Genomic DNA, 27,795 nt, shown 5'->3' with positions numbered 1-27,795 from the left:
ATTTCCTGTTGGAAATGCTGCAAGCTAGAAGACAGTGGAATAACAACTTTAATGTAAGGGAGAAAATTCCGTCAACCTAGAATTCCGTACCCAGTGAAAATACCTCTCAAAAAACAGAGGTAAAATAAAGATCTTTTCAGACAAGAAGAACTGAACTAACACATGCCAGCAAACCAACACCTAGAGAAATGTTAAAAGAAGTTCTTCAAATAGACAGTCTCAACAGAGATTACCAAAATTATTCTTCATAGAAGTTGTACCGCTGTTGATTCCCACCAGCAGTCTGTATGACAGTGTTTATAACTCATTGCCTCATCAACAGAGTATTCAGCATCTGAATTTTTGGTATCTTTACGTGAGAAATAATCTCAATGTACTTTCCATTGGCATTTTTCTTATGAAATTGAACATCTTTTCAAATATTAAAAGAGATGTATTTGTCTATGTACTATTTATTCATGTCCTTTCCCATCTTTCTCTTAAAATGTTAGTCTTTTGTTGATTTCTAGGTGTTCTATTTCTAATACTCACCCTTTGTATATATGATATAAGCTGCAGGGTTTTTTTTCCAGGTTGTCATTTATATTTTGAATTTTTTACAGGGGGTTTTTTTTTTTTTTTTTTTTTTTTTTTTTTAAATAGATCTCTCTTTTAGTAACTACTACCTATCTTTAGCTGCAGGTCCTGGCCTTCTCTGGTATGGTAGATCCCAAATTTCTCCTGTATCTCCAGACTGCATTTTGCCACGAGGGTAATGATGTCACTGAGTTGATTCTGTTTCACTGTCCAGAGTGCCAGGAGCACATTCCCTGCAGACACACAAGACAGGCTGACATGGATCGAATATCTGGATTCACCTGATCTGGACAAAGTCCCCAATAATGCAGAAGATATCATGCAAGGTGTCAGGCAAGGTTCCTTGGCCCTGTACATTATGCTTGGTTAAAATACTGTCTTAGAGCCTCAAAACCACTCATCATATAAAAAACAAGGCAAAAGATGTAATGTTCCTAAAGTTTAAGAATATTTTTGATAATCTTCCCTCCACCAGTATACTAACAGAATGGGAGGAGCACTAGCTAAGAGGTTCATAAAATGTACGTTCATGTTCAAATCTAATTTCAAGGTTGGCTCAATTAAGTTTAAATTAAAAAAAAAAAGGCCAACTCTGTTAATGATCCTGTGAGTTCTCCAGATAGGAGATTTTGACTCCTATCTTACACATAGCTTCTGCTCTTAAGGACTAAGTTTCTCATTAGTTTTCTCATGCAAACAAATGCTTTATTTTTCTGTCATTCAATTAAGCAAAATGTAAAGCACCTGTGAACTTAATATGGGCAAGATTTTTCTATTAGACTGAGAGAAACTTTGAGGCAGTGACTGTGTTTTCTTCATCTTTGTTTCCTCAGGGCCAAGTACATATTAAATAATCAAACAATGTTGAATAAACAAATATGCCAAATTCCACCTAAATGAAGTCTTCCTTGATTACAGTCCTTTAAATATTCAGAAAAACTGAAAAATACCTGTGATATTTAGGATATCTCCTCCAAAACACAGCACATCTGAAATCAAGTAAAGGAGAGAGAGGAAAATGCAGCAAAATCAGATATACTAGATCATGGCAGAATTATGTATGATAAGAATGGCCTACTGAATTTTTCCTCATATCTTCTCTGGTCTATTTGTTCCCTCGAAGGGACTCTTTCCTTTCCCTTAGCCTCTCCCCAAATCTTNCCCCCCGCCCCCGCCTCTGGATCCTAGCCCCTCCCACCCTTTCAAGAACTTCACTCCCTCCTTTATCTCCTATCCACCGGATCATTCCCATGAATATCTTAAAAAACGAAAAGAAAACATAAAAAAATTAACCCACCTGTTCTTGACTCCACCTTCTCTTGCTATTATCTCCATTTCTCTGCTACATCCCCAGCGAAAAAATTCTCAAAAGAGTTGGCCATATACAATTTGCTCCTCATATCCTATTTACTCTTAAACCTTTTCTCTACCATTCTCTTCTCTGGCTTCTCCCATCTGACTTCCAACTCCATCACTTCACTAAAATTTATCAAGATCGTTAACAGCATTCACCTTGCTAAATTCAGTATTTTTCTCACAGCACTGTACTTTAGACCTTTCATTTTCAACTCAGGCAGCCCCAGCCCTCTTCTAGAGACACTACTTCTCCTCTGGCTTCAGGAACACCACAGTAGCCTACCTAACTGGCTGTTTTATAGTCTTTTGTAAGTTCTTTCTCTCTAATCATAATCTATCCTGGAGCCCCTCAAGCCTCAGTCTTAGGCTCTTTCTCTTTATTTACACTATCCTCATGTGGACTCAATCAGTTCCTAACTTTAAGTAACATCTTTATGCCATCAACTCACTTTTTGTCTCTAACAGAGACCTATTCTCTGAGTTGCAGGCTCAATCATAGCTACTGACTTCATTTCTCCATTTGAATGACTTATTGACATCTCAAACTCAGTATATTCAAAACAGAACCCTTGATTTTCTTTCTCAAAGCCCAGTCTTGCCCATCTCAGTAAGTGACACCACCATCAATTCAATTATGAAAGCCAAAAATCCTTGAGAGTCGCTTTCCTCACTACTTCCCACTGATATCAATATACCTGTAAATCTTGTCTGTTGAGCCTGCAAAACACGTTTCAAATCAATTCATCTCCTTAAGGCTCCACTGCCTTATCTCTAGACCAATGGTTTCTACCTTTGCTGCAATCTTGGCTTCAACATTGGATAGCCCGTGAAACTTTAAAAAAATCCTTATTCCTGGGCTTACCCCAAGGTATTCTAATTTAACTGGTCTGGGGTAAAGCCTAGACATCAGGACCTTTAAAAGCTCACTGAGTGGTTATTTAATGTGCTGCCAAGGTTGAGAACCACTACCCTAGACCAAATCAGCATCATCTCTTCACAGCTGCTACAACTGCCTCTTCTAGCTTCCATTCGTACCACCTCCCCTCCATCAGCTCCCTATAATCCAATCTCCACGAGGCAGCTAAAACAAGATTTAAAAAATGTAAATCAGATCACATCGCCCCCTTGTGAGAAACTTTTAAGTATCCCTTTACACACAAATATGTAATTCAAACTCCTTATGACCCATAGAGTTCAATGATCTCCAATCTCACCTCAAGCCACTCTTCTCCCTGCTAGCTGTGTGTTAGCCACACTGGTCTTCTCAGTTCTTAGAACACGGCAAGCTTCCTCCCATCTTAGAAGCCTTACACTTGGCATTCTTCCGCCTGAAATACTTTACTCCTCACTCTTCACAAGGTGTTTCTCTCATCCTTTATGTCTCAGCTTAAACACCTCAGAGGAGCCTCCTATGACCACCCTACCTAACAGAAAATCTCTCACTCTACAATTCTTTTTTTTACCATTACACCCTATTTATTTCCTTTGTAAAATGTATAATTTATAATTATTTTGTTTACTTATTGTCTCTCCCACTAACATGAAAACTTCAAGAGAGCAGGTATTATGTCTTATTCTCCCCTGTATTTCTAGTACCCAGTAGTTCCTGGTGTTATAATACATATATACTTTCTATCTCCGCCTTTCATCTAAACTTGATGAGAAAAATCTAAAGACCTTTTACAACTGCTCCTCAGGGGTCAGGGGTGACTCAAATAAACAAGTTACTAAAGGAGATTCCACAAAGTAAGAATTCTGGTGGATCTCAGAACCATGGACATGACCGTATGGACACCGTCAGTAAAAGGAGGGTCAGGATCAGAGTAATTTCTGTTGGGTAGGTCTAACTAGACTGAAAGCTCCTCAAGAGTAGGTTTTTGCACACCGTGCACCTTTTACAGTGCATATCACAGAATATGCACTCAAGGGTGCCCAGGTGGCTCAGTTGGTTAAACACCTGCCTTCGGCTCAGGTCATGATCCCCAGGGAGTCCCGCGTCAGGCTCCCTGCTCAGCTGGGAGTCTGCCTCTCCCTCTGCTGCTCCCCCTGCTTGTCCTCTCTCTCTCTCAAATGAATAAATAAAATCTTTAAAAAAAAAAAAAGAATAGGTACTCAAAACATTTACTGCACATGTAAGGAGCTGTTTTTTTTTCTTCCCCAGATTAGGCAAATTTCCACAAGCTTAAGGTATGACAGAAAATGAAGAAAACACTCATTCCTTCCTACTTCACAAGATCAAAATGCAATAGAATGGGAAGGTGTTTTGTAAATTATATCTTATATAAACACATATGGCACATTACATTATTGTTAGAAGAGACAACCTGAGGAATACTTTATTTTGAAATAAAATATAAACATACAAAGTCAAAATTAAAATTAGTTTGTTTTCCCCCTTTCTGAGCATTGAGTCAACAGGATGTGAGACTAGGTAGAATGGCAGATACAGGCAAAAATCTAGCTTGCTAGTAGCAAAAAGAAGAAATAAAAGATGAGTAACACTAAAGGAATAGCTCTTTGGTATCTTTTCAAGTAGCCCAGACCCCCTCCTGTTACAAACCCTCGGGAGCCCAGCACCACAACCTCCTGGGTTCCCTACAAGAGTCACTCACGCTCCACGATGTCACTAATGTAATAACTGAAGATGTGGGCCAGTTTGTCCATGTCATGTTCCGACTTGCAGGTCAGGCTGAACCTGTCCATTAATGCTGTAAACCCTAGCCGACGAAACAAAAATTACGTTAGCTGCAAATCCTGAACATTTAGGGTCGATTCCCTGCACCCATCAGGCCAGTGTAAAGCAGCAGATCTCCTCCAGATGAGTAATTTCACTACCCTTTACAAGTGTTCATACTCTGGGGCCAGGCTGGCTGATGCCGCTTCTGGGAATCCGGAGAGCCACACCCCCTTCGTTTCCAGGAGCTGCACGTGAAGATTCACGCACAAGCACCCCTTTTCTCTCTAGCGAGGTACCTCGTTTCTGCCATACTCTCTTAAACTCCCTGGCCAAGGGAGAAATGGGATCTCGCCCCATGTGAGGGACGGAGAGACCAATGACGAGGGGGGATGGATTAAAACTTAATGGAGAACTCAGATAGTGAGCTCCTCGAGGGCAGGAACCTTCCAATCACTCATCTTCAGATCCATGACACAAACTCCACAAATATTTGTTAAGTGAGCGACTCTGGAAGTAGCTGCTGGATCTCTAATTCCTAGAGCAGTGGCGGGCACACACTTAGGAACCCAAAGAAGGAATTAATCGAGCGAAAAAAAGAACGGGCTGAAGCAGTATGCGTACTGGAAGGAAACTTGGGTTCAGAGCCTGCCCAGGGGTCCCGCAAAAGTCATTTCCCTTTTCTGAAGTGAACTCAAGGGCTACGCCAGACCATCCTGGAAGGAGTCCTCCCGCTGTGAAACCGACCCTCCAGGTTTCCCGAAGAGGCAGCAGCGAGCAGTTAAGCCGCGCCTGTACTTGCCGTGGGGCCAGACCTGTAACCGCCGCTGCCTCTCGGAGCCCTGACCCAACGGCCGCCCCTCGGGCAGGGCGGGAGAGCGACGCGCCTCCCTCACCCGTCACGTGAACACCAAGGAGGACGCCCTGGGCCGTGGCGAGCTCGGGTTCCGATCCCCGGGGCTTCCTGAACACCAGCAGGTCGGGAAGCAGCGCCGCCAACCGGGCCTCTACGGGCCACAGAGGCGGCGCCGCCACCCGCTCGCCGGTCGCCATGGCGGCGGCGGGGTAACCCGCCAAGCTACCGGACACGGGGTGGTCCTCCGAATAGCAGCCAATCCGCAACAACGGCCTTGCCGGGTCCCTCCCACCAACCAATCAGTGTGGGCCTCCTTGGGGCGGTGCCAATCCAGGGTTGCCTCGGGCCCCGCCCCGCCTGCCTCCCGCCCTCAGCTCCCTTGCTCTGGCCTCTGGGAGGTGGAGAGGCAGCAGGATTCGGGAGGGCAAGCATGTTCGAGTCAAGATGACGTTTTAAAGTCTTGAACCGTGAAGATGCTTCCGCAATAGGGCAGATTATCTCAGACAGGGTCAATAGAGGGGTCTGTCACCAGAGTGGAATGCTGGCTCACCTCTGAATTTCTAAGGGCAATGCTCCATTAGCATCTGACTAAAGCAACCTCAGCTTGGCTTAATTTAACACCCTTAGGCTAAGAGTATTTAATGGTCAGTGCCTTAGAGAATTTGTTTCTCTTACCCGCCAGGACAGGTCTATTGGGTGTCTCCTGAGAGTGCTCCTGGGGTTGCTTTGCTCTAGCTCCAGCTCCTGATTCCCTGTATGGTAGAAGCCTATGTCAGTTGATCAGATTCTTGGAGAATTCACCTTAGTAATGGTATGAGTGCGTTGTGGCTTTTTAACAATCAGAAAGCAGCCGTGTTTTGTTTTTCTGCAGAAATAAAAAACAAAATCTAAAAATTACAGCTTCACTATCTTTAGTTCTATAATACCCAATCAATGCTGTTTCGGGGATAACTGATGTAAAAATGTTGGGGTTTGGGAGCCAACAGCCAAGAAAGAATTCTTGAGATGTCTTCTGTGCAAAGCAGGTGGTTTTATTAAAGCACAGGGACAGGACCTTGGGCAGAAAGAGCTGCACTGGGTTGTGAGCAGTGACTGATTTTATCCTTTCATGATGGGAGGGGGTTAGGGATAGTATAAATCTCTAAGGAATTTGGAAGCAAGGTTTACAGGCCCTTGAGAAGCAATTTATTACACTCTACTAAAATCTTAGTCATGAAACCCTTCAGATGTGTATCAGCGGGCCATATGCTTGGAGGATGATTGCCAACATGTATCTTGGGAAGTTGAGATAAAGGAAGCTTCCAAAGGAATTTTTTTTTATATGTTAAAGGAGACTTCCAGGATCCTGGAGTTGGGGCTAATGTCAAGCTTAGGTTGCCTTTTGCCCTTAGCAAAGTATTTAAACATCTAGGCAGTTGAGTTCCTAGAGGAAGGTCAATCTGCCTGTCTCAAGTACTGGTCAATGGACTGTAAGTTGTAAGGAAGTTTAATTTTTTTCTGTATTTCTTTTACCTTTGTTCTCCACATCAATAACTAAAAGGCTTATTTTGCTTATGGAATTACTTCATCGAATTTTGGTTAACACTTCCAGTAGTAAGATGAAATATACAATCAGTGCACAGGTGGCAGAGAATACCTCCTCAGCAGGATGGAGGGCCAAAAGGGAAGAAAAGGAGAGTAAGGGGAGACATACGACTAAGAGGCCTGGACACTACAAGTTTGAGATTCGGCCTACAGAGCTCCCATGTCCGTCTACAAAGATCACAATTTCAACATTATAAACACAACCTAGAACCCAAGGAATGTCAAAATTCAAATCACTTTATAGTATTTTTACAAATTTATTTTAAAAAATAACAATTGCAATGACATCAATGATCGATCATCTGTACTCCCCCTACTGCTGGGAGAAAAACCTATACTGTTGAGTCCCAAAGGAAAATCAAGACATTATTATCAGGCACCCAACAGCCAGAAAAAGCTCTGTTGGTCCAGTGGTATAGACACTGACATGTTCAATGTACCAGTGCAATTAAAATATATATTTACAATTATCTTACCAAGAAGAGCACTCAAGAAGTGAGATAACTGTGCATTAAACCAGTTATTCACTCATCCGTTCACTCTTTCTGCATCTATAAAGTCACTACAGTCACAAGGACAAATAAGAGAACCAGTAACAAAGGAAAAAAATCCAAACCTCAACCCCCCCCACTTTGTGGGTTATTATGATGTGCTAAAATGGCCACAATAAAAGGGCCATGAGCTATCTGAAATGCAGTTGGCAAAATGACAACTGAACCATTTCTTTAAAACAAAACACAACATGGAAAAAAAAAACTGCAACAATATGAGGTTGATATTACTATGTACAAACTTACAGACAAATAAATAGTATTTTAGAACTGCTGTTGGCTTAGATCTGAGGACTTTCTTTCTGAGCTCTGCATCTTAAAGACTCCTAAACAAACCAAGGGATAGAAATTCCTCACTGCTTTAGTGAACTATTATCTGAAAATCTTGGGGCTTACTGAATTAAATCAATGTCTCAAACTTAAGTCAAGAGCCAGAAGCTTCTAGTGAACCTACCAAAGGGTATGGCTTCTCCTGACATCTGGAAGCCAGGACAGGTGACTACAGATACCAGGGACTAGAGATACTTTACTTTCTGCTTTCTTTGCATAGCTCTGTACCTCTATTTCCACCATTATAATTATTTCCCTTTGTGATGTTTTCTTCAGAGGGTTTTTTTTTTTTAACCTCTTAGTTCAATCAGAGTGAAATAAAAGAAAGTGTCAATTCTTACTCTTGGTATTTAAATCAAACCCAAATGATCTTCGAAAGAATTAAGTCTTCTTTGTTTCTAGAGAAGGCAGCAACTCTTTTCTGCAATATCATCTTAGTTTCCCCCAGGTTCAACATCTAGCAAAGAAACAGGTTTCTGAGGCACAGTCCATTCTGGAAAATGTGGCCCAATTCTTGACCCTGCCAGCATCACCATTACCAGTTGCCAGCGTATCCCCAGAATGTGGATGCAATGTAAAAACCTTTCTGCTGTACAAGGCCTATGTAGAAAAGGGGAGACATGGAAACTGGCACCGAAGAATCAGCTGCCAGGGGAACAAAGAGAATGTTCACTCTCTAGGGCCAGCACAAAACAAAGTGCTGCAGGAGTGAAGCCAACATTTACCTTAAACTCAAGCAGGTTAAGCTGGAATATATCCAGGACAGTGTGACTGAACAACGCTTTCCAGACAGAAATTGTCAAAGAGCAGTTCTCAGACTTCTCCCTTTCCATGCTTGTTAAAAGATTATAGTATAAATGTAAATTATTCTTTTCACCTTAATGATCCATCCCAGGTATCCATCCACTGGAGAATCATTCTATGTGACAACACATGGGTATATATGCTACTCTCTCTTCTGCTAGACTGCAACATGTGTGAATCCTTCTCTTCCCAAATGCTGTCACAAAGCCTATGATTGAAAATCTCTAGGGGCACTGGTGTGACTCAGTCAGTTGAGCATCCAACTCTCGATCTCAGCTCAGGTCTTGATCTCAGGGATGTGAGTTCAAGCCCTGCACTGAACTCCATGCTGGGTATGGAGCCTACTTAAAAAGCAAAACAAAAACAAAAACAGAAACTAGTCTGGCTCTCTGTTTAGGAGTTACTACAAATGTCCTCAGCACTTCAACACAGAAGTTGTTGTATGGTTTTGTTCTCTACTTAGGAAAGGCAGTTTCAAGGTCCAATGCCCTCTAAATTGTCTTATAAGTAGCAGAAGCAAAAACCATGGTCCAGATGATCTGTCAGCAGACAGACAAACAGACCACAACTTGTCGAAGCTTTAAAAAAAAGAGAGATTCAGCAATCTATATTTTTAGTGCTTGAGTCTTTTGTCACTCTATCCCCAGAGTTAGCTTTTCTTGGCTGGAGTCCAAAAATACCAACCTATCATCTGGGTAGACAGAGATTCCTATTATTACCACAGATCAGATGAATGTATCTCAGAGAATTTATTGTTTCCATGTCATGAGATGGGACTTCCTTGCCTGGAAGCCACCTCTGAATACAAAGTGTCCAGTGAGTCAGCCTGAGATCCCCCATCAGAGGGATGGATGCTGCTTAGGTTCCATGGGAAGGAGTGGGCGTCGGCTTCCCTGATTTCAGCCTCTGTTGAGAAAGTTGTTCTCCCTTGCCAAGATGGCTGGCTGGCTTCAGAAGCCAACATAAGTGCTGTGTGTGCACTTAGGTGCACAGGTCCCTTGCATCATCCTAATCCATGAAATGTCAATGTCATCAACAGTCTGAAATAGGTCCTGTCTGAAAGGGCGAGACAAAGGCTTGTGACTTCAATATGCCAGACATCGCTGCAATTATAATACTGAGCCACTTATTAAAAACTAAGTGGTTTGTCCTGTAGAAAAGGGCAGCACGTAATTGTCAGTGTCCCACTGGAAGAGGTGATCAATTTCCTGGAACAGTGGGAAACAGTGGCGAGGAACATGACCTTGATCTGCTCCATCACATGGCCTGGGGTTAGGACACTCGGATGATCTGTGTCATTGCTTCTTCATCTGCTTGGTTTGGATCCTAGAGACAAAGCATAATAGTAATTAAAATCCTTTGTGAAAGTAACAAGGAACTCAAGGCTCTCACTTCTCATCATCAAGGGGAATACATCCAATTTTGCTAAGTAAACTGAAGCCCCAGAATGCATCTAAGTATACCTACATGGATTAAAATGCAGCTCCATAAGGAAAGAAGAGATAACACATCTTTGTGTAAAAGGACTGTTAAATCTGGCCTGGCATTCCATTTCCAAGGACTCCAGAGTTGACAGTTGTATCTCTTTCCTAGGAGAACCTATGTGGTGCTTTACCTTTCGAATTTAAGGGTCTTGAGGTGGCCAAAAGAAACCATGTCATGTTGTACTTTTGTGCCATGATTTTCGGATCATCATATTTAAATACTACGCACTTAGCAGGGCTGGAAAGGACACTGACATTTATTTTAATGCACTCATTTTGTAGATAAACCCGAAGCCTGGATGGATGAAGTGATCTGCCTGGACTAGAGCTGAGAAAGTTAGCCAGCAGCCCAGCAAGAACTAATGCCCAAATCTCTTGGTTCCCATTGCACTATTTCTTAACCATTTCTCATTTCTTTTCCACTAAATTCTGCCTGCTCCCTCTCACTTAAAGCCTTCAGTGTTAAGACAAGGATCAGTCCTTGGAAGCTTTTTGCAACACTCCACAATAACCGCCTTCAGTTTCTGCACACCAAGGCTCTGAAACTTCAACCGACATGATCTAAGAAAAAGCTAAAAGATTTCTGTAGGTGGCAAGACTGCAGCGGGGTCTTGAACAATGAGTAAGAATAATAACCAGTATTTACTGAGCCCTGACCATGCACTAGATCATGTGCTAAGTAGGTGCTCAATGTAGCTTACTGCATGAAATCCCCACAGTGGTCCTATGAAGTATCAACAGCAGCTTACTTTACAGGTGAAGGAACTCAGACCGAAGGAGCCTAAGTAACTTGACCAAGAACCTATTGTTAGCACACAGAATTAGGAGAGTTCCTGGCATAATGCCCATAGACGGCGCTCTACATCCACACACTGCATGAACAAGTAAGGAAGGAGGGGCTCCCAGACTACAGGTAGGAATTAATAGCATTGAAAGAGGAGTTTGTGCTCCTGTGTGGAAATACTGAGGATTCCCAGTCTGACACTGAAAGCAGGGTGGAGGCCAAGCTGCTTAGATGTCACATAGAAACAGTTGGGGACCTGATGCAGTAAGAAATGAAAATCAGCATGCATCCTTGAGCAGGGGACTGACATGATTAAAAAAGCACTATCTTATAAAGGCTGATTCGGCTGTAGTGCAGGTGGGACGTAATGGTCACACAGAATGCAGCAACAGGAACAGGAGGAATCCATGAAGTCAACAAACATCCACCAAGTGCTTGTTCTGGACTGGGCATTATGCTAAGTCCAATCAATACAACAGAGAAAACAATCCTCTACTCTCTACACAGCTTACAGTCTAGTGAAGGAGGCGTTGACTGAATAATTACACAAATAAAACAAGTTGATTATTATGATGCTCAAAAGAAAAGGAAGATGTGAAAAAATAATGAGATGGGAGAGACCTACTCTGGCTCCAGCCTCAGTTTTAAACCAAGACCTAAAAGGTAAGAGTCATGCAAGAAAATGGGAGTGAAAACCTTTACAGATTAGCGATTTTCAAGACAAAGGTCCTCTGGCAGGAGACAGATCAATGAACAGTACAGCAAGAGCATAAAGACCAAGAACAGAAGGAAATGAAGCCAGAGGGAGGCAAGAGCGCGATCACACATGTGCCTTTTTGGCCACGGTAAGCACTCTGGATTTCAGTGTAAGTGCAAGTGGGAAATGGCAGTGGAAAGGGTTTAGGCAGGACAGTAATGTGATCACATTTTAAGAATACCACACGAAGATGTGAAGAATGGAAGAAAGGACACCAGTAGGCAGCTATTACATGAACTGAAGCAAAAAAAAGAGAGTATTTCTTTAGGCCAATGGCAGCTGGAAGGGAAAAAATGTTAACTGATTCAGATTATTTTAGAGGTAAAACCAAGAGAACTTTTTCAAGAACTGGATAATTTAAGCTTTAGCAACTGGGTGGATGGACAGGTCACTTACTGAGACGAGTGACTGGTTGAGGGATAAAAGATAAAATAAAAATCAAGAGCTCTGTTTTGGACACACTGACTCAGAAATGCCGGTAAGTACAATCCGTGGAATCAGATTAAGAACCAGTGAAATACAGCAGTTACAAGTTCGTTCTGGAATTACACTGGCTTACAATTTCAGGTGCACCATTTTATTAAGTATTTTACCTTGGGCAAACTACTTAACCTCTCTAAACCTCAGACTGAACTGTAAAATGGAAATAAGAATTCTTACCTCATGGGGCTTGAGGTTGCTCTAAAGATTCAATGAAAAAAAAATGCTTACAAAAATCTTAATGTAATGGTTGGCACATAGCAGTTAAGTGTTAGCTGCCGCTGATCGTGCTATTACACTAAGAGACAAAACTTTTTCTTTTAATATCAAGAAAAATGAGAATTACAAGAAGGAATTAATAGTAATAACTGGCAAAGATGAGGAGGAAAAAAGGCCACTGGACTGAACACCTTTAGTGCTTTAAGGCAAAAAGGAATCTAAGAGACGCAACACTGCATTCAACTTAAGAGAATTCTTTTGGTGTGAAAGTTAAGAAGAGGACTCTGAATGCTCTTCCCAAGAAAATACAAGGCAAAAAGAGAAGAATGAAATGTATCACCTACTTACCTGCATATGGGGACTATCCTTTTCCTTTGGAGAGAAAAACCGTCCACCTTCACCCCGCTTCCGAGCCATGGCATGACGGTGCCGAGACTCGTGCAGGTATTTCTAAAACCAGAGAAATAAAGGTACGAGTTGGAACCAGCATAGTTACCTCGTGCACAAATTCTACTCTCTGAAGTTCAGGAGAGCCGTCATCAGAGACACCAGGGGCAATTATGACCTTGAATTAAGGAGAAAGCTTTGGAGGAAACACTGGGCAGCAGCTGACCACATCAATGCTAAATGAATAATAAATAAAAATTCCCCAAGAGTGTAGCAATGATCACGATCTACCCTTCCCCATACACATCCTCTTCTTCGCTTCAGTAACAGACCAAATTTTAGTCGAGCAAATGGCTGCTCAGTAAAAAAAAAAACAACACCCTGCATTTCCCTGCCTTGTGTATAGATTTAAGTGTGGCCACATAATTAAGTTTTAGCTAATGAGATGTATAGAGCTTCTTAAAAATCTCCTCGAGTAAGAGTGCCTTTCTTGTTCCCTTTGTACTGAGGCTGGAGCCCAAGCAGTTGTCCTGGACTTTGACTAGCCCACTATGGCTATCAGAACAGTAAGACCAGAGGAGAGAGCATCACATGAGCACTGACTGTGGAAATGGGCTACCAGCCGAAGACAATTTCTCTCTGGACTTCTCTTATGTAAGAAAAAAATAAACTCTTTTTTGAGCCCCTGTTACTGTTTTGTTATGGTAGTTGCAGCCACACAGAGCAATAATAAATGCTAACTTTCACGAAGATAACAGCTATTTACTTTCAATTGTATAGAAGCTGCTCAAGGAAACAAACCATATAAAAGGTAATTTCAAAAGTAGAACCCTGCCCTTTCTCTTCCTTCTTCTAATGTTATACGCACCCTTCTTTCCTTTGGAATTTTTCCTTCTGCCTCTAGTTTAGCCCGGGCTTGCCTCCTCTTTAATATACGGTGGTACTGTTTGGCATTCACATAGAGGGGCTCTTCTTCAAGCATTTCTGCCCCAGGGAGAGGGATTCTTTGGATAGCAGGTACAGAGCCAGCACCAGGCACCATCTACATGAAGAGAAAACCACAGCTTACGAAACAGTGGTATGTAGTATGGACACAGGAAACTGCTTCTTGGTCCCTGTTAAAATTATTTTTTCGAAATTATGCTAAGTGAAATAAGTCAAGCAGAGAAAGAAAATTATCATATGGTTTCACTCATTTACGGAACATAAGAACTAGCAGGGAGATCGGTAGGAGAAGGAAGGGAAGGATAAAGGGGGGTAAACAGAAGGGGGAATGAACCATGAGAGACTATGGACTCTGGGGGACAAACTGAGGGCTTCAGAGGGGAGGGGGGTGGGGGACTAGGATAGGCCGGTGATGGGTATTAAGGAGGACACATATTGCATGGAGTACTGAGTTATACGCAAACAATGAATCATGGAACACTCCATCAAAAACTAATGATGTACTGTATGGTGACTAACATAACATAACAAAAAATTAAAGAAAAAAAATTAAAAAAAATTATTTTTCTAAATGCTATAAAGAGTGGCTTTCATAGAGCACGTAGTTAAATGCAGATTCCTGAAGAACACTCACACTCAAGGTCTGCGTTTTAAACCAAAATTCCACGTGATTGTCATAGGGAGCCCAGGAGCTACAATGACAAAAACCATGTCCAAATTCTTACCCACGTATGGCTCCATTTCTAGAAAAATCTGCTGCCATCTACTGGTCAGGAACAGTAATCATAGACAATGAAATAGTACAAAGGTAGGCTGACCCAAATGCCTGCAGTTAAATAATTTAATTAGCTACTCAACTTAGTAAATAATTCAAACCTAATTCTTTTAAACACACTAAACTAAAAACACTCTACTAAGTGTATGAGGAAACCAGTAACAGGTTCCCATGTCCCGCTCCCTTCCCAACTGTAACAACTCTGAATGGATGTGTTGTTTCTCTGGTAGCTTCCTCCACCACTGTGTGCAGCCTTCTACTACTTGTTCTTAATTTACCCATCTTAGGTATTATGTACTGCCATCCAGTTTGGACAGGAGGACTCAGCCTCCACTTATCCTACTACTCCTCTCTCCTTCCCTATCTTCCCAATGTATTCATAGCATACATGTTTTGGTTTCTTTACTGATTACAATCTGATTTTGAGTTTCTCATTTCACTCACTGTGGGCAATAGATTGCCCACTTCCCAAAGATTACTAGTCTATGCCTTCATTTTTGAATTCCGAATAAGATGATTCAAAAGCAGGTATTTCTACCTGTTTATCCTCTGCTACATCTCTAGCACCTAGAGTAGTCCCCAGCACATAACAGGTGCTTAGAATGAATTATAACACACTGTAATTTAGCTTCTTGTAAAAGCAGATCTCTGTAAGTGCCTTAAGAATCAATTCAATCCTAACGGGCCAGCATTATCAACAAGCTTTATGAGAAAGACCTCAAATTCCAAGTCCAAAAAAATGTTCAATGACAAAGAGATATATGGAAAAATAAATGACAGAAACAGTGAGGTAAAAAATCCGTTTTCTTACCATGACCATCCCTCCTGAATTGACCACATTGCCTGCCACTGGTAGTGTCACAGTGACAGTCCCTTGCCCACTGCTGGTTGTGTTGGTGTTGGCTCCTGTCTGAACAATCTGTGCTCCTGCCAAACTGGCTGCTGGAATGGTGATCATGCCTGAAACAGGGACTGTAACTTTAAGAAAATAAAACATTAAAACAAACAAAAACAGGTACACAGAAAGAAGGGAACACAGTTAGTCCCTCTTCTGTCTGGCACACACTTACTTATCCTGGAAAAACATACTAAACAGCACAAAGGGAGAAGCATTGTACTACTCTGTGTCCCGTTTGCTGCATGTAAGCCAAGTACTCACTACCTCTGATATTCTATTCACTGTCTGGGTTCTAGTTCTGATAAAATTATCCTTGAAGTGGATACCTCCCTGGGTATTTCAGGAATAGCTTTCAATGGCTGGTGAGAAAGCTTGGAGGCCTCCTCTTCTAGAGGTCAGTCTGACTTCAACTATACCACTGTTCTTGTATATATGAATAATCTGTTTAAGATGGAGATTTTATAAATTTATAATTTGTTTATCTTAAACTGACAATGACTCAACCTGTTGTAGAACCAAAACTTAAAATCAAACCAAACACTCCAGGCCCCCAAACTATCACCAGCACTACTTACAGATTTGTTCACCATTTTCTGTTTGAGCTCTGGCCTGGGCTCAATGCAGTTCAGGCCTTCTGAGTCATAGGTGAGCACACTTAATGCACTCACTGGAGCTTGTATATTGCTAAATTTTAATCACAAGTCAGACTTTTTTTTTTTGAGACAGCACGCATATGTGTGAGTCGGGGCAGGCAGAGGGAGAAGGAAACAGAGAATCCTAAGCAGACTCCATGCCTAGCATGGACTCCAACTTGGGGCTTGATCTCACAACCCTGAGATCACGAACTGAGCTGAAATCGAGGACGCTTAACCAACTGAGCCACCCAGGTACCCCCTCACAAGTCAAACTTTTGCTCATGGACTCAGATGCCTTTTCCAGATTTAGTTATCTGACAGAAGCTTCCAAAAGCTCCCAAGTTCAGCTTGAGCCATCTCTTCTCTGAAGTCCATTCTCCTCCCAAGTCAAACAGATCTCAGCTCCTATTATTATCTATTCCTAGAACATACCTCTATAAAGGCTCTGCACTGTATTTATATGGTCACATATATATCTCCCTAATAGATTTAATAGATTAGAGGCTCTTCGAGAAGAAAATTTCTTAGTGAAGTGCTGCATACATAGTACAGATATAATAAGTCTTTTGGGCAAAAACTAATAATAAAGTGGACCAGAAAAAAACAAAACAAAAGAAAAAAAAACTGTAAGTAGCAACGACACTAAATTCCAACTTGACTTCTGATCTGTTTCTTCTATTACCAATAATGAAACTTTATTTCCAATCTTCTATTTAGAAACATTTTTTCCCCCTAGAAAGGCTCAAAAGATTCTATAATCCCTAAGACCAATCTTTTAACAACCACTGTAAGGAATGCCTACAAATGTTACCAAAACTGGTCACGTATGAATGACAAGAAAACAACAATTAACGGAGACTTAGAAAAAATTTTTGTTGTTCAAAAATGTGTTGTGTGAAGGTCACCACGAAATTTGTGGAGCAGTTATTTGCTCAAAGGATACAAAAGACGCCCCCCAAGTCCTGCAGAAACACACAGGCACACTTACCTTGCTGCAGAATGGTGCCGTCTGCATTCACTGGCTGATAGACAATGGTCTGCCCTTCAGCAGTCTGTGCCACTTGCTGTCCCTGGACAGCAATCTGCTGCTGGGTCTGAAGAACATAAATCGTGACAATAGAATACATTCCAAAGCTACCATAAAGGACCCCTTCTTTTTAAGAAAAGAAAATACAACATTTTTGGTGTTTTCTTCCCCATTTCTACTAGCGGTGAGAGATCTGGCTCAGCTGTCTGACCATTCCCAATCAGTTGCGCTCTTGTGTTGACAGACCTAATAGGGATTACCTGGGTCTGGCCAGCAGTGACTGCCGTCTGGGGCTGCTGGATGATGATCTGCTGGGTCTGGCCCTGCTGGCCCTGCACCTGCACGGCCTGCCCACCCTGGATCTGAATCTGTCCAGGTGGGACCAACTGTATCTGTGCAAGAGAACACAAAGAAAGGCTAGTACCCCACTGGCATACTTTTGGTCCTGGAGTATTAGGTACCCAAATTCCTCTAGAAAGCAAGAAAGGCTCTGAAGAGGAAAAGACGACAGAACCTTGTTCTGCTCTCTATTATTATAAATTAGACGTAAGCTGTTTTCCATTCATGAAACAATGGGGGGAATTCTGGCTGCTGTATAGATACAGGATGATTTTAAAGAATCAAAGTCAGTTTTAAAAAAGATGACAGATAACCATAAAGCATGTTCATTTAAAAACAAATTCTAAAATATTTTTTATAGCTAAAAGAATATTATATACATTCAAAATAATCCTTGAGAGAGAAAGGGAATACAGGTGCAATTAGAAGACTGGTCATGTTTTGACAAAAGTTGAAGCTGGGTGGTAGGGAGTCATCACACCATTCTCTTTGTTTTTGTCTATTTAATGTTTCCTATAATAAAATATTGAAAAAAATATTATTCTATAAATATGTATATACAAAAGCTTTAAACATATAGAAAAATTGAGACTGTCACATTAGAAACCCATGCAGTCACCACTCAGATTTAACAAATCAGCCTTCTGCCATATTTGCTTAACATTCCCTTCCCATCTAAAAATTATTCACTGTATTAAAATGTGATCATTCTTACAGAGCATCTTACACATTTCTATCCATAAAAACCTATGGATAGGTTTTAGTTTGTAAGTTTCACATAAATAGTAATATATTGTATCTTTTTGCAATCTGCTCTTATTGGTCATTGTTTTAAAAATTTAGCCAGTTTTAAAGTATTTTTAAAGTATTTACTTCATCATTTTTAAAGTGTTTATTTGTAATCTCTATACCCAATGTGGGGGCTTGAACTCATGATCCTGAGATCGAGAGTCACATGCTCTTCTGACTGAACCAGCTGAGCACCCCAGAACTAGTTCACTCATTTTAACTGGTGATTAAGTAATTATACCGTAATTTATTATTCATCCATTCCCCCTAACATTTGGGTTTTTCTCAACAATTTTATTTTTACTAACAAATTTTACACACAAAAATTAATGAACATATATCCTTGTGCAAATGTTAGGAGTTTAAGTATTTAGAAGAATTCCTCTGTTGAAGGAGATGGGTGTGTGGTATACAGCCTCTAAATGGTTTCCAGCTGCCTTCTGGTAATCACTCCTTTATGTAACCTTCCCCATGAGTGTGCTGGACCTAGTGACTCACTTCTAACAAACAATCTGGCAAAAGTAGTGGGCATCACTTTTGAGATTAGGTTACAAAAAGATCAACTTCCATCTTGCTGGCTTTTTCTCACTCTCCCTTACTTGCTCTGAGGGAAGATAGTTGTTGTGTCGTGTGCTACCCCATGGAGAGGCCCACAAGACAAGGACCTGATGCCCACCAAGAGCCACGTAAGTTGAGCTTTAAAGTGGATCCTTCCCCCTGTTGAACTTCACTTTGACTGCAGCCCACAAGTGTGTTGAGAGAAACACTGAGTCAGAGGACCCAGACAAGCTGTGCCAGAATTCCTGACCTACAGAAACTGTGAGGTAATAATCTGTTGTTTTAAACCATTAACTTTTAGAATAATTTGTTTGCAGCAAAAGATAATACAATGTGTCAGATTATAGCCCTATGCCTATTTTCCAACATCTTCATTAATGCTCAGTACTGACATTAATGTTTGCTGGTCTTCTGTTGATTTAATTTGCATTTTCAATTCGATTCCTGGGTTTGGACTGCTAAACCTCAGGTAACAAGTCTGGAGAGAGAAGGAACTTGTGCTATCCAAATCTATTTTTTTTCATTTCTCTTTTTAATGGCTACAGCTAATTTATTAGGAGTGTCATTGTAAATGTGACAAGAAATTTGAAATATATATCTTATAAGCTTTTTATTACTGAAAAAGCTAGTTAACACTTTAACTGCTGGGTGTATAGAATCCTGTTTTCACATAACAGCTACTGTACACATTTTTAAAAACAAAAGAGAATGCATTTAGGAAGGCCCCACAGCTCAAAACTTCCAGTATTTTATATACAAGTTCACACCTTAACAATAATCAAGGGTACAGAACAAATGGTTCTCCCACAACCTCTTTATCTCCCATCTCATTAGTTCTTTCATTTATTCCACCACCAGACATTTTTGACCTGGGCATTATTTCAACACGGTAGAGTTATTCCCCCTTCATTCTCTTACTGTAATGCATTACACTGATCAATTTTTCTATGTGGAAGCATCACTGAACTCTAGGAATAAATCCCACTTAGTCAGTGTGTAATTTTTAATATGCTCGGGATTTGGGTTTGCTAGTATTTTGGGGGGATTCTTGGATCCATGTTCATAACGCATATTGGTCTGTAACGTTTCTTGCAATGTCTGTTTGGTTTTGGTATCAGAATAATGCTGGCCTCACAGAATGAATTAAGAAGTACTTTCCTCTCCAATTTTTGGGAAGAGTTTTAGTACTAGTCCTGCAAGTTTTTGGTAAAATACACCAGTGAAGCCATTAGTGCTTTTATTTGTCGAGAGATTTTTTATTATGGATTCAAGCTCCTTACTAATTATAAGCTCTATATTCTGGTTTCTCTTCCAGTCAGATACATCTTTCACCTTTTACTTACTGTAAGTCTATTCGGATCTTCTGTCTCTTTGTTAACTGAGTCTTGGTAGAGTAGGTTTTGTTTCTAGGAATTTGCTCTTCTTTTAGGTTATTCAATTTGTTGCATTTAGCTGCTCATAATACTCTTATAATCTTTCCATCTCTAGAATTGGTAGTAACATCCCCACTTTCATTTCTGATTTTAGTTGAGACTTTAGTTTATCTTAAAGATTTGTCAATTTTGTTTTTTTCAAAGAATCGATTTTTGTTTTATTTTCTCTATTGTTTTTTTACTATTTCATTTATTACTGTTCTAGTCTTTATTATTTCTTTCTTTTGGCCAGCTTTTTAATTCAATCTTTTTCTAATTCCTTAAGTTGTAAGGTTAGGTTGCAGGTTGTCAGTCAATCTTTCTTGTTTTTTTAACATTAGCATTTATAGTCATCCACTTCCCAACACTGCTTCTGCCATTTCCTGTGAGTCCTGGTATGTTGAGTGTCTGTTTCATTTGTCTGTTTTCATTGAGCCTTTGATTATTTAAGAGTTTACTGTTTAATTTCCACAGATTTGTGAATTTTCCACTTTTATTTCTGTTGATTTCTAACTTCATCCCACTTCCTATGCAGTCTGAGACTTAACTTGTATCCTGACATATGATCTGTCCTGGAAAGCTCCCATGTGCAATTGACAAGAATGCCGCTGTTGGGTTGAGTGTTCTGCCTAAGTCTGTCTTATCTAGTTAGTCTTTTGTGTTAAGTACTCTATTTCCTTACTCATCTTCTGTCTGGTTGTTCTATTGTTTTTTGACTGATTTTTAAAAAAGAATTTATTTATCAGAGAGAGAGAGAGAGAGAGAGACAGTGTGTGTGTGTGTGTGTGTGTGTGCAGGAAAGTGAAAGAGAGCATGAGCAAAGGGAGGATAAAGCAGACTCCCCACTGAGCAGGGAGCCTGATCATGACCATGACCTGAGCTGAAGGCAGACACTTAACTGACTAATCCACCCAGTGCCCCACTGATTAATTTTTTTTTTAAAGTAGGCTCCACACCCAGTGTGGAGCCCAGTGTGGCTTCAACTCACGACCTGAGATCAAGACCTGAGCTGAGATCAAGAGTTGGATGCTTAACAGACTGAGCCACCTAGGTGCCCTGATGTTTATTTTCTATTAGCACTCTGAATGTATCAGTCACTGCATTCTGGCCTCCAGTTTCTGATGAGAAATCTGCTAAAAATCTAATTGAGGGTCCCCTGTAGGTGACAAGTCACTTCTTTCCTACTGCTTTCAAGAGCCTCTATTTGTGGCTTCCAAAAGTCTGATGATAATGTGTCTTGCTGTTGGTCTCTGAGTTCATCTTAATGTCATTCATCAAATTTGGGAAATTTTCAGTCATTATTTCTTCAAATATTCTCTCTGGACCTTTCTCTTTCTCTTCTTCTCAAACTCCCACAATGCATCTGTTGGCACACTTGATAGTGGACTCACAGCTCCCTTAGGCTCTGTTCACTTTTTCCCAATGTTTTTATTTCTGTTCCTCAGATCCAATCACTTCCATTGCCTCATCTTGAAGTTTGTGGATTCTTTCCTCTATCTGCTCAAATATGCCTTGAATCTTTCTAGCGAATTTTTCATTCCCACTATCATCCTTATCAGTGCCACAATTTTTTTTCAGGTTTTCTATCACTTTATTGGTATTTCCATTTTGTTCTACGTTGCTTCCCTGACTTTTTCAACATCCTCTTGTAGTTCTCTGAGCATCCTTAGGACAGTTATTCTTAAAATGCTAGTCTTACACTAAATCTATTTTTTTAAAGGATGGTTTCTAGATTGATTAATTTTTGACTCTGAATGGGCCATACTTTCCTGTTTCTTTGTATGCCTTATGACTTTTGTTAGAAACTGCATATTAAGTCAAATAATGTAGTAGCTGTGGAAATCAGATTCTTTCCCTTCCCTGGGATTTGCTGTTATTGTTTTGATTGTTGTAGGCAGTCTCTGTACCAAAAAATCAGCCTAAGGCATAAACTGAAGGCCTTTGCAGGTCTTTCCTGAGCTTGTGCCTGTCCCCAAGTATGTGTAGTCCTTTTCTAATTTTCCCAAATATTCAGCTTCTTTTTGAGTGTCTTAGAGTCTAAAGTTAGGCTCTGAAAAGGGGAAAAAGAGAAAAATGAAGGGGGCAGGGAAGGGTGCTGGCTTTTAAAAAATTCCCTAGGGGTCAGTCACTTCAGCTGGAGGGAGAGGGACTTAACAACAGTGGGGAAAGGTGTGACGATACAGGCTGCCTCCTCCTTCATCTGCATCTCTGATCAGAAGCAGCAATCAGTGATCCCTGATTTTAGAGGATGGGGTCTATTTTGCTCACCCTGGCTCCTATAAGCTGCCCAGAGGTTGCTTTAAGACCTGTGTACGGCTACCTGCTAGGCTGCTGGGTAGCTGCTATTGTGCTAAGAGCTCAAACTTAGTGAAATTATCTTCACTCTAAGTCTATGCCTCCCCCTAGAAGTAAAAAGCTTTCAATAGACTCGAGAGTTCCAAAATAGTTTATATCAGACAAAGTCTGCCAGTGCGATTATTGGAGACAAATTCCTGGAATGTCCTGCTCCACCATTTTCCCAGAATCCTTTACCTAGGTCTTCTTAACTACTTTCTCCAAATACTTAGCTCATAGTTGGCACTTAGAAAGTAGTGGAAAATACATAAATAAGTAAACATTTAATTAGTTATCTGAATCTATTTCCTGAGTTTCAAACAGCAAGGGATACCTGCTATTAGTCATTTGGAATACCTTTTCCATCTATTCATATTCTTTGCCCATTTCTCTACCGGATTGTTATTTTCTTATCAATACATAAATGTTCTTTACGTAGTTTGGATACAAACCAAATTATGTGTGTTAAAAATATCTTCTGCATATCTGCACTTTTTCTTTTATTTATACTTTGATGTATACACATTTTTATTTTGAAGTAGTCAAATCAATTTGGTTTTTATGTCTCTAAAAAATCCACTCTACTCCATGACATAAAGAAAATTCTCGTAAATAAAATCTATAAGTTTCCAAGTATGCTTTTTTACATTTAGACTGTAAATCTACCAAGTATATAGTATGAGACAGATATCATGTTTTCTTTTTCTATGTCACTCTTAAACCACTTTTTTTTTTTTTAACATTTTATTTATTTATTTGACAGAGAGAGCCAGCCAGCGAGAGAGGGAACACAAGCAGGGGGAGTGGGAGAGGAAGAAGCAGGCTCCCAGGAGAGCAGGGAGCCCGATGTGGGGCTGAATCCCGGGACACTGGGATCATGCCCTGAGCCAAAGGCAGACGCTTAATGACTGAGCCACCCAGGCGCCCCAAAACCACTTCTTCACTGGTATTTTATACTATTTTTATTATACATCCACTTCCAATATTCTTGCATTTATTTCTTCACTCTCTATTTTGGTTCCACTGTCCTTAATAAGCCAGGAATATTAATCTAAAATTATATACAAATTTAGCATGTATCTGAACATCTGTACCTTTTCTAAGAGGATATAAGTTTCAGTGGAATTCTAAAATAGAGCATGAATCCAAAAAAAGATTAAGGAGTACTCTTCTAACAGAAATAGTTATTCAAAAAACACTAATGAGAAGCAACCTCTAATAAAAAGGGATTGAAACCTTAAGCATTTTAAAGGAGGCTATGGAATCGTACCTAGTCCTTTATACGTGTTAACAGAAAAGAATTTCTCCAGGATGGTTTGATTAGTTACAGTCCTACTTGAAGGGAAGGGAATGAAATAAATAACCCTTTCAAAGTCTTTTACAGGCCAAAAAATCCCCATAAAATCACAGAATTTAGAGCTGGAATGAGCCCTAAACATCACCTGATATAAACTGCATTTCTGGATGAGAACACTGACAATCAAATGACTTGGCCAGGATCAGAAATCTTGTTTAATGGCAGACCTGGGAATGAAAGGTCACTGCATTCACAGTACACTGTTCCTAGTGTTATTATCACACCACTTCTACTCCACAGTGGAGATGAAGGCGTGGCAAGGGGGGCTGGAGAGGAGGCAATGAGGAGGACAGAAATGAAATAGCAGTACGACACTGCGGCAAGCACACACACAAAATATATTTAGAGCCTCATACATTTATGCATGGAGCAATGTGGAAACTATTTTTAATCCTAACTACAACTCTATCTTGGCAAAAATATGCCAACGGCCTTAAAAATGATCTTACGCTTTGCCAAGCAATCCCTCCACTCCAAAGAAATTACTCTTAAGAATTCAACTGGAAAATAAAGCAATCACATTCAAATACACTTATAGTAATCTTACCTATAAAAGCAAAAGAACAAAAGTAATAAAGCAAAACAAAAAAATCCCAGAATACACTTTTAAAAAAAAGTACATAAAATTACAAGGGCTTATATAAGAATTAATTCAGATTTATCAAGTAGTGTAATCATGGCTGGTTTTTTTCAACTTCTATTAAATTCTTCGAGAATAACTAAATCACTGTGATCATTTTACTTGTTAAAACAAAATACACATATACCAAAAAGTTAATAGTTCTCACTTGCCCCCCCACCTCTATGCACATAAACATACATAATCCATGAGTGTTTGGCTATTCATTATAGAAAGCACTAGTATATATTTCTCTGCAAATTATTTTTCACTAAAAGTACTTCAATATCAATTACGCCCCTAGTGAATAGTTCATCCTTTTTAACAAGGAAAAAATGCTCCATATATGAACATACAGAGTATGATGTACTCAACCGTTTTTTTATCCTTTGTATTGATGGAATGGACATTCAGGTTACATTTTCTTTTCTAGTACAATGTTGCAATAAATGTCTTTGTACATTTCTCCCTGTACACAGGTGCTTTTCTTCTTATACAATACATTCTCAGAAGTGGGGCAGAAAGAGTTTATGTTTATGTATTTAATAGTGAGATGCCCTCAGAATTTCAAATTACCAACAGTTTCCTTTTCTCTACACCCATTCTAGCACCATATATAAATTCTTTAATTTCTACCAACTCGATAAAGATCCCTACAGTTTTTAAAAATCTGATGCCACCGAGCCGCATGTCTTGTTTTACCTTTGTTTTCTGTTTCTGAATCCATTTTTCCTGTGGATTTGCCTAAGTACTTTATTGGTCCGTTTACAGAATCAGCCTCTATTTACCCTTTCTACATTTTTGTTAGTTTTCTACTTCATTATTTTTAACCTACTTTTTTGCTCATTTTGTTCTTTCTTTCTCTAACTTCATAAGGGAAATACCATTCATTTTTCAGTTTTTTTAAAATAAAAGTATTGGGGTGCCTGCATAGCTCAGTCAGTTAGGTGTCTGCCTTTGGCTCAGGATAAGCCCCATGTCAGGCTCCCTGCTGAGTGGGGAGTCTCCTTCTCCCTCTCCCTACTGCTCCCCCTGCCTACTGCTCCCCCTTTAAATAAAATATTAAAAAACAAGTATTTAAGGGTTACACATTTTGCTCTAAGTACAGCCTTAGGTGTGCGTGATGGATGTGGACTGAAATATTTTTTCTTCATCACTTGCTAGATAATTCAAATTATAAATCACTTGGAAAGAAATGAAAGGATAACATTCCTGACCAAGAACAGTTAATTTTCAAAGCACTCTGTAAATTCCCTTAGTTGCCAGAAGTTCCAACAAAGATCAAACCAATGAATCCCTTCTATTAAACTGGACTCTCATCTTTTTGTATTCTTTATATAAGGATTCAAGATCATACCTAACATCTCAGTCCTTACCAGAGATGTCCAATTTCTGTACAGTTCTGCTTTCTATCACTGATAGTACAAAAGTGGAAAATCGACTAATTTTGTGAATGTAGGGTGGTAAATGCCAAATCAATAATAGGACAGTTCCTAACAAGCTCTTCTTAAAAACCTCTGATATTCTGTCTAGAGATTTTTTGCATCGCTCACCTGCTGCAAACCCTGAGTCCCAGACACAGGTACTTGCATGATGGTTTGACCTTGTCCACCAGGGACAGCTTGGACCATGATGGGTTGGCCAGTTGATGTGATTAATTGGCCTCCACTGACCTGTACCATTAATGGCTGCCCCTGGACCTAGAAGGAAATAAAATAAGAACAATGAAATAACATAAGACACAAAATGGTTTTTACCAAAAGATAATCACTGGAACTATTCTGCTGCCTTGCTATAGGGGGAAAAGGTAGAAGAGACACTAACAAAATGAGCCTCAAGTCCCTGTCTTCAAGTTATCTTCTTAAAAAGCACTCTAGCTTTGACTAAACGCCAAGTTGAATAATTTAAGGTCAGATATAATGAAGTATATCCAGGGTCTTTAGGAAGTCTCAACAGATATAAGGCATTTGTCATCAAATACAGGCTAAATCCATGAGAAGCACTTAATCAAAACATCCAAACTATGTGCCTTTTTGAGACTAATATTCAGGAATAGTTTCTAGTGAAGGCTGGAGAGGAGGCAGTGGGGGGGGGCTGATGGTGGGGATGGTGGTTGAGTGCCAATTCTAAATAACCTGGAAGGAATAAATCAAACTACCCAGCAATGACTCCAGGAGGCTGGGCAGCAAGCAGCTCTGGAAGCTTATACAGAAGACCCTTTCTCCCCACAGTCTCTCAAGCATAAAGGAAATACACAACTTTGACCCTGTATCTCACTCTGGGAATTCTAGTTCTGTGGTTCTTTCAAGAGCTCACCAGGGAAGGCCTAGAAATATCTTCTGGTCATTTTTCAAGCTCTGTGGTGAATTCCGCACACTGGACCCTGCAATATCTGCATAGTTGTTTTAGTTTTAACAGAAACAGTGATAAATATGGGAATTATACACTCAAGTGTACCAAAAAAACTCCCAACTTTCAAGCTCCTTTGAGTAAATGGACTACTTTAGAAGACAGGGCATTATACATGCTCTACAACATCTTGAATCCCAATATAAAAATACCTAGCTAATTGAATGCGTTCTGGAAGCCAAAAAACCAGCCACGTTAGAAATGGAATGTTCAAAAGAATAGCTCCAAGTCCAAAATTTTCATTTTCAGATTCTGTCCTTGTTTTGAGGGATTATTTGTATCAGAACACAAGAATATCCACATGACTAAAATATTGATTCTTAATGCCTTTGAAAAGTGTGTTCAAATAACAGTAATTGGTTAAAAGATCAATCTTCTCTAGATGAACAGATTAGATATTAAGGCCCCCTCCTCCTCCTCACCACCACCACCACCAAATGCATCTGAATCTTCAGGAATATTTAAATCCTAAGTTTTGTAAACTGTTCATTGAGAAATTCCACTTTACTTCTTAAAGGATTTTATAATCGGATTCTCTCATGCTTTCTCCTTTCCTTATCAAATTAAATTCCCTTTGCTACAGCAATGTTTGCATATACTCCATCAGAAAGGATTGTTCTGAATATTTATTAAATGAGGAACTGAAAGAAATATTTAAAATTCTCCAAAATAATGAGACCCCTAGAGGAGGTCTTCATCATTTCCATAAAGTGCTCCCATTTCTTTTAAATAAAATCTACATAAGTAAGAAACACAAATTTTAAGGCCCAACTGTTCGTAATTTGCTGGCTACCCATCATCTTAAACTTCTCCCTGACACACTAAATGTGTACATGATAAACCATTTGAAACTCCA

At 39.9% G+C, this 27,795-nt stretch overlaps 2 protein-coding genes across 27 annotated transcripts in view; both read right to left on the bottom strand.

Annotated features, from left to right (window-relative positions):
* Positions 1–6,308, bottom strand: part of LOC100468881 (adenylate cyclase type 10-like) — a 40,433-nt gene extending 34,125 nt beyond the window's left edge. For 4 of the 14 annotated variants that reach the window (XM_034647981.1, XM_034647984.1, XM_034647983.1 and 1 more), the window contains exons 1-4: positions 5,422–5,736; positions 4,545–4,649; positions 1,527–1,565; positions 666–809 (exon numbers count right to left, since the gene is read on the bottom strand). In XM_034647981.1, coding sequence (XP_034503872.1) covers positions 666–809; positions 1,527–1,565; positions 4,545–4,649; positions 5,422–5,659 — 526 coding nt within the window. In that variant the 5' untranslated portion in view covers positions 5,660–5,736. Of the gene's footprint in view, positions 1–531; positions 810–1,526; positions 1,566–1,873; positions 5,750–6,137 lie in introns of those variants that run through there. The other 10 variants (XM_034647975.1, XM_034647976.1, XM_034647972.1 and 7 more) reach the window with 10 other exon arrangements.
* Positions 6,309–7,287: 979 nt separating this feature from the next.
* The window catches only part of NFYA (nuclear transcription factor Y subunit alpha), a 31,550-nt gene continuing 11,042 nt past the window's right edge, over positions 7,288–27,795 (bottom strand). For 11 of the 13 annotated variants that reach the window (XM_034647833.1, XM_034647832.1, XM_011237827.3 and 8 more), the window contains 7 exons: positions 26,084–26,230; positions 17,383–17,514; positions 17,084–17,189; positions 15,374–15,540; positions 13,711–13,884; positions 12,804–12,905; positions 7,288–10,057 (listed from right to left, as the gene is read on the bottom strand). In XM_034647833.1, the coding sequence (XP_034503724.1) occupies positions 10,004–10,057; positions 12,804–12,905; positions 13,711–13,884; positions 15,374–15,540; positions 17,084–17,189; positions 17,383–17,514; positions 26,084–26,230 (882 nt within the window). In that variant the 3' untranslated portion in view covers positions 7,288–10,003. The remainder of the gene's footprint in view (positions 10,058–12,803; positions 12,906–13,710; positions 13,885–15,373; positions 15,541–17,083; positions 17,190–17,382; positions 17,515–26,083; positions 26,231–27,795) is intronic. The other 2 variants (XM_002929742.4, XM_011237828.3) reach the window with 1 other exon arrangement.

Source organism: Ailuropoda melanoleuca, chromosome 19, assembly GCF_002007445.2.
Source record: "Ailuropoda melanoleuca isolate Jingjing chromosome 19, ASM200744v2, whole genome shotgun sequence".
NCBI classification, from domain to species: Eukaryota; Metazoa; Chordata; class Mammalia; order Carnivora; family Ursidae; genus Ailuropoda; species Ailuropoda melanoleuca.
The sequence above is the reverse complement of the archived record's forward strand: the minus strand, read 5'-3'. Positions and strand labels throughout refer to the sequence as shown.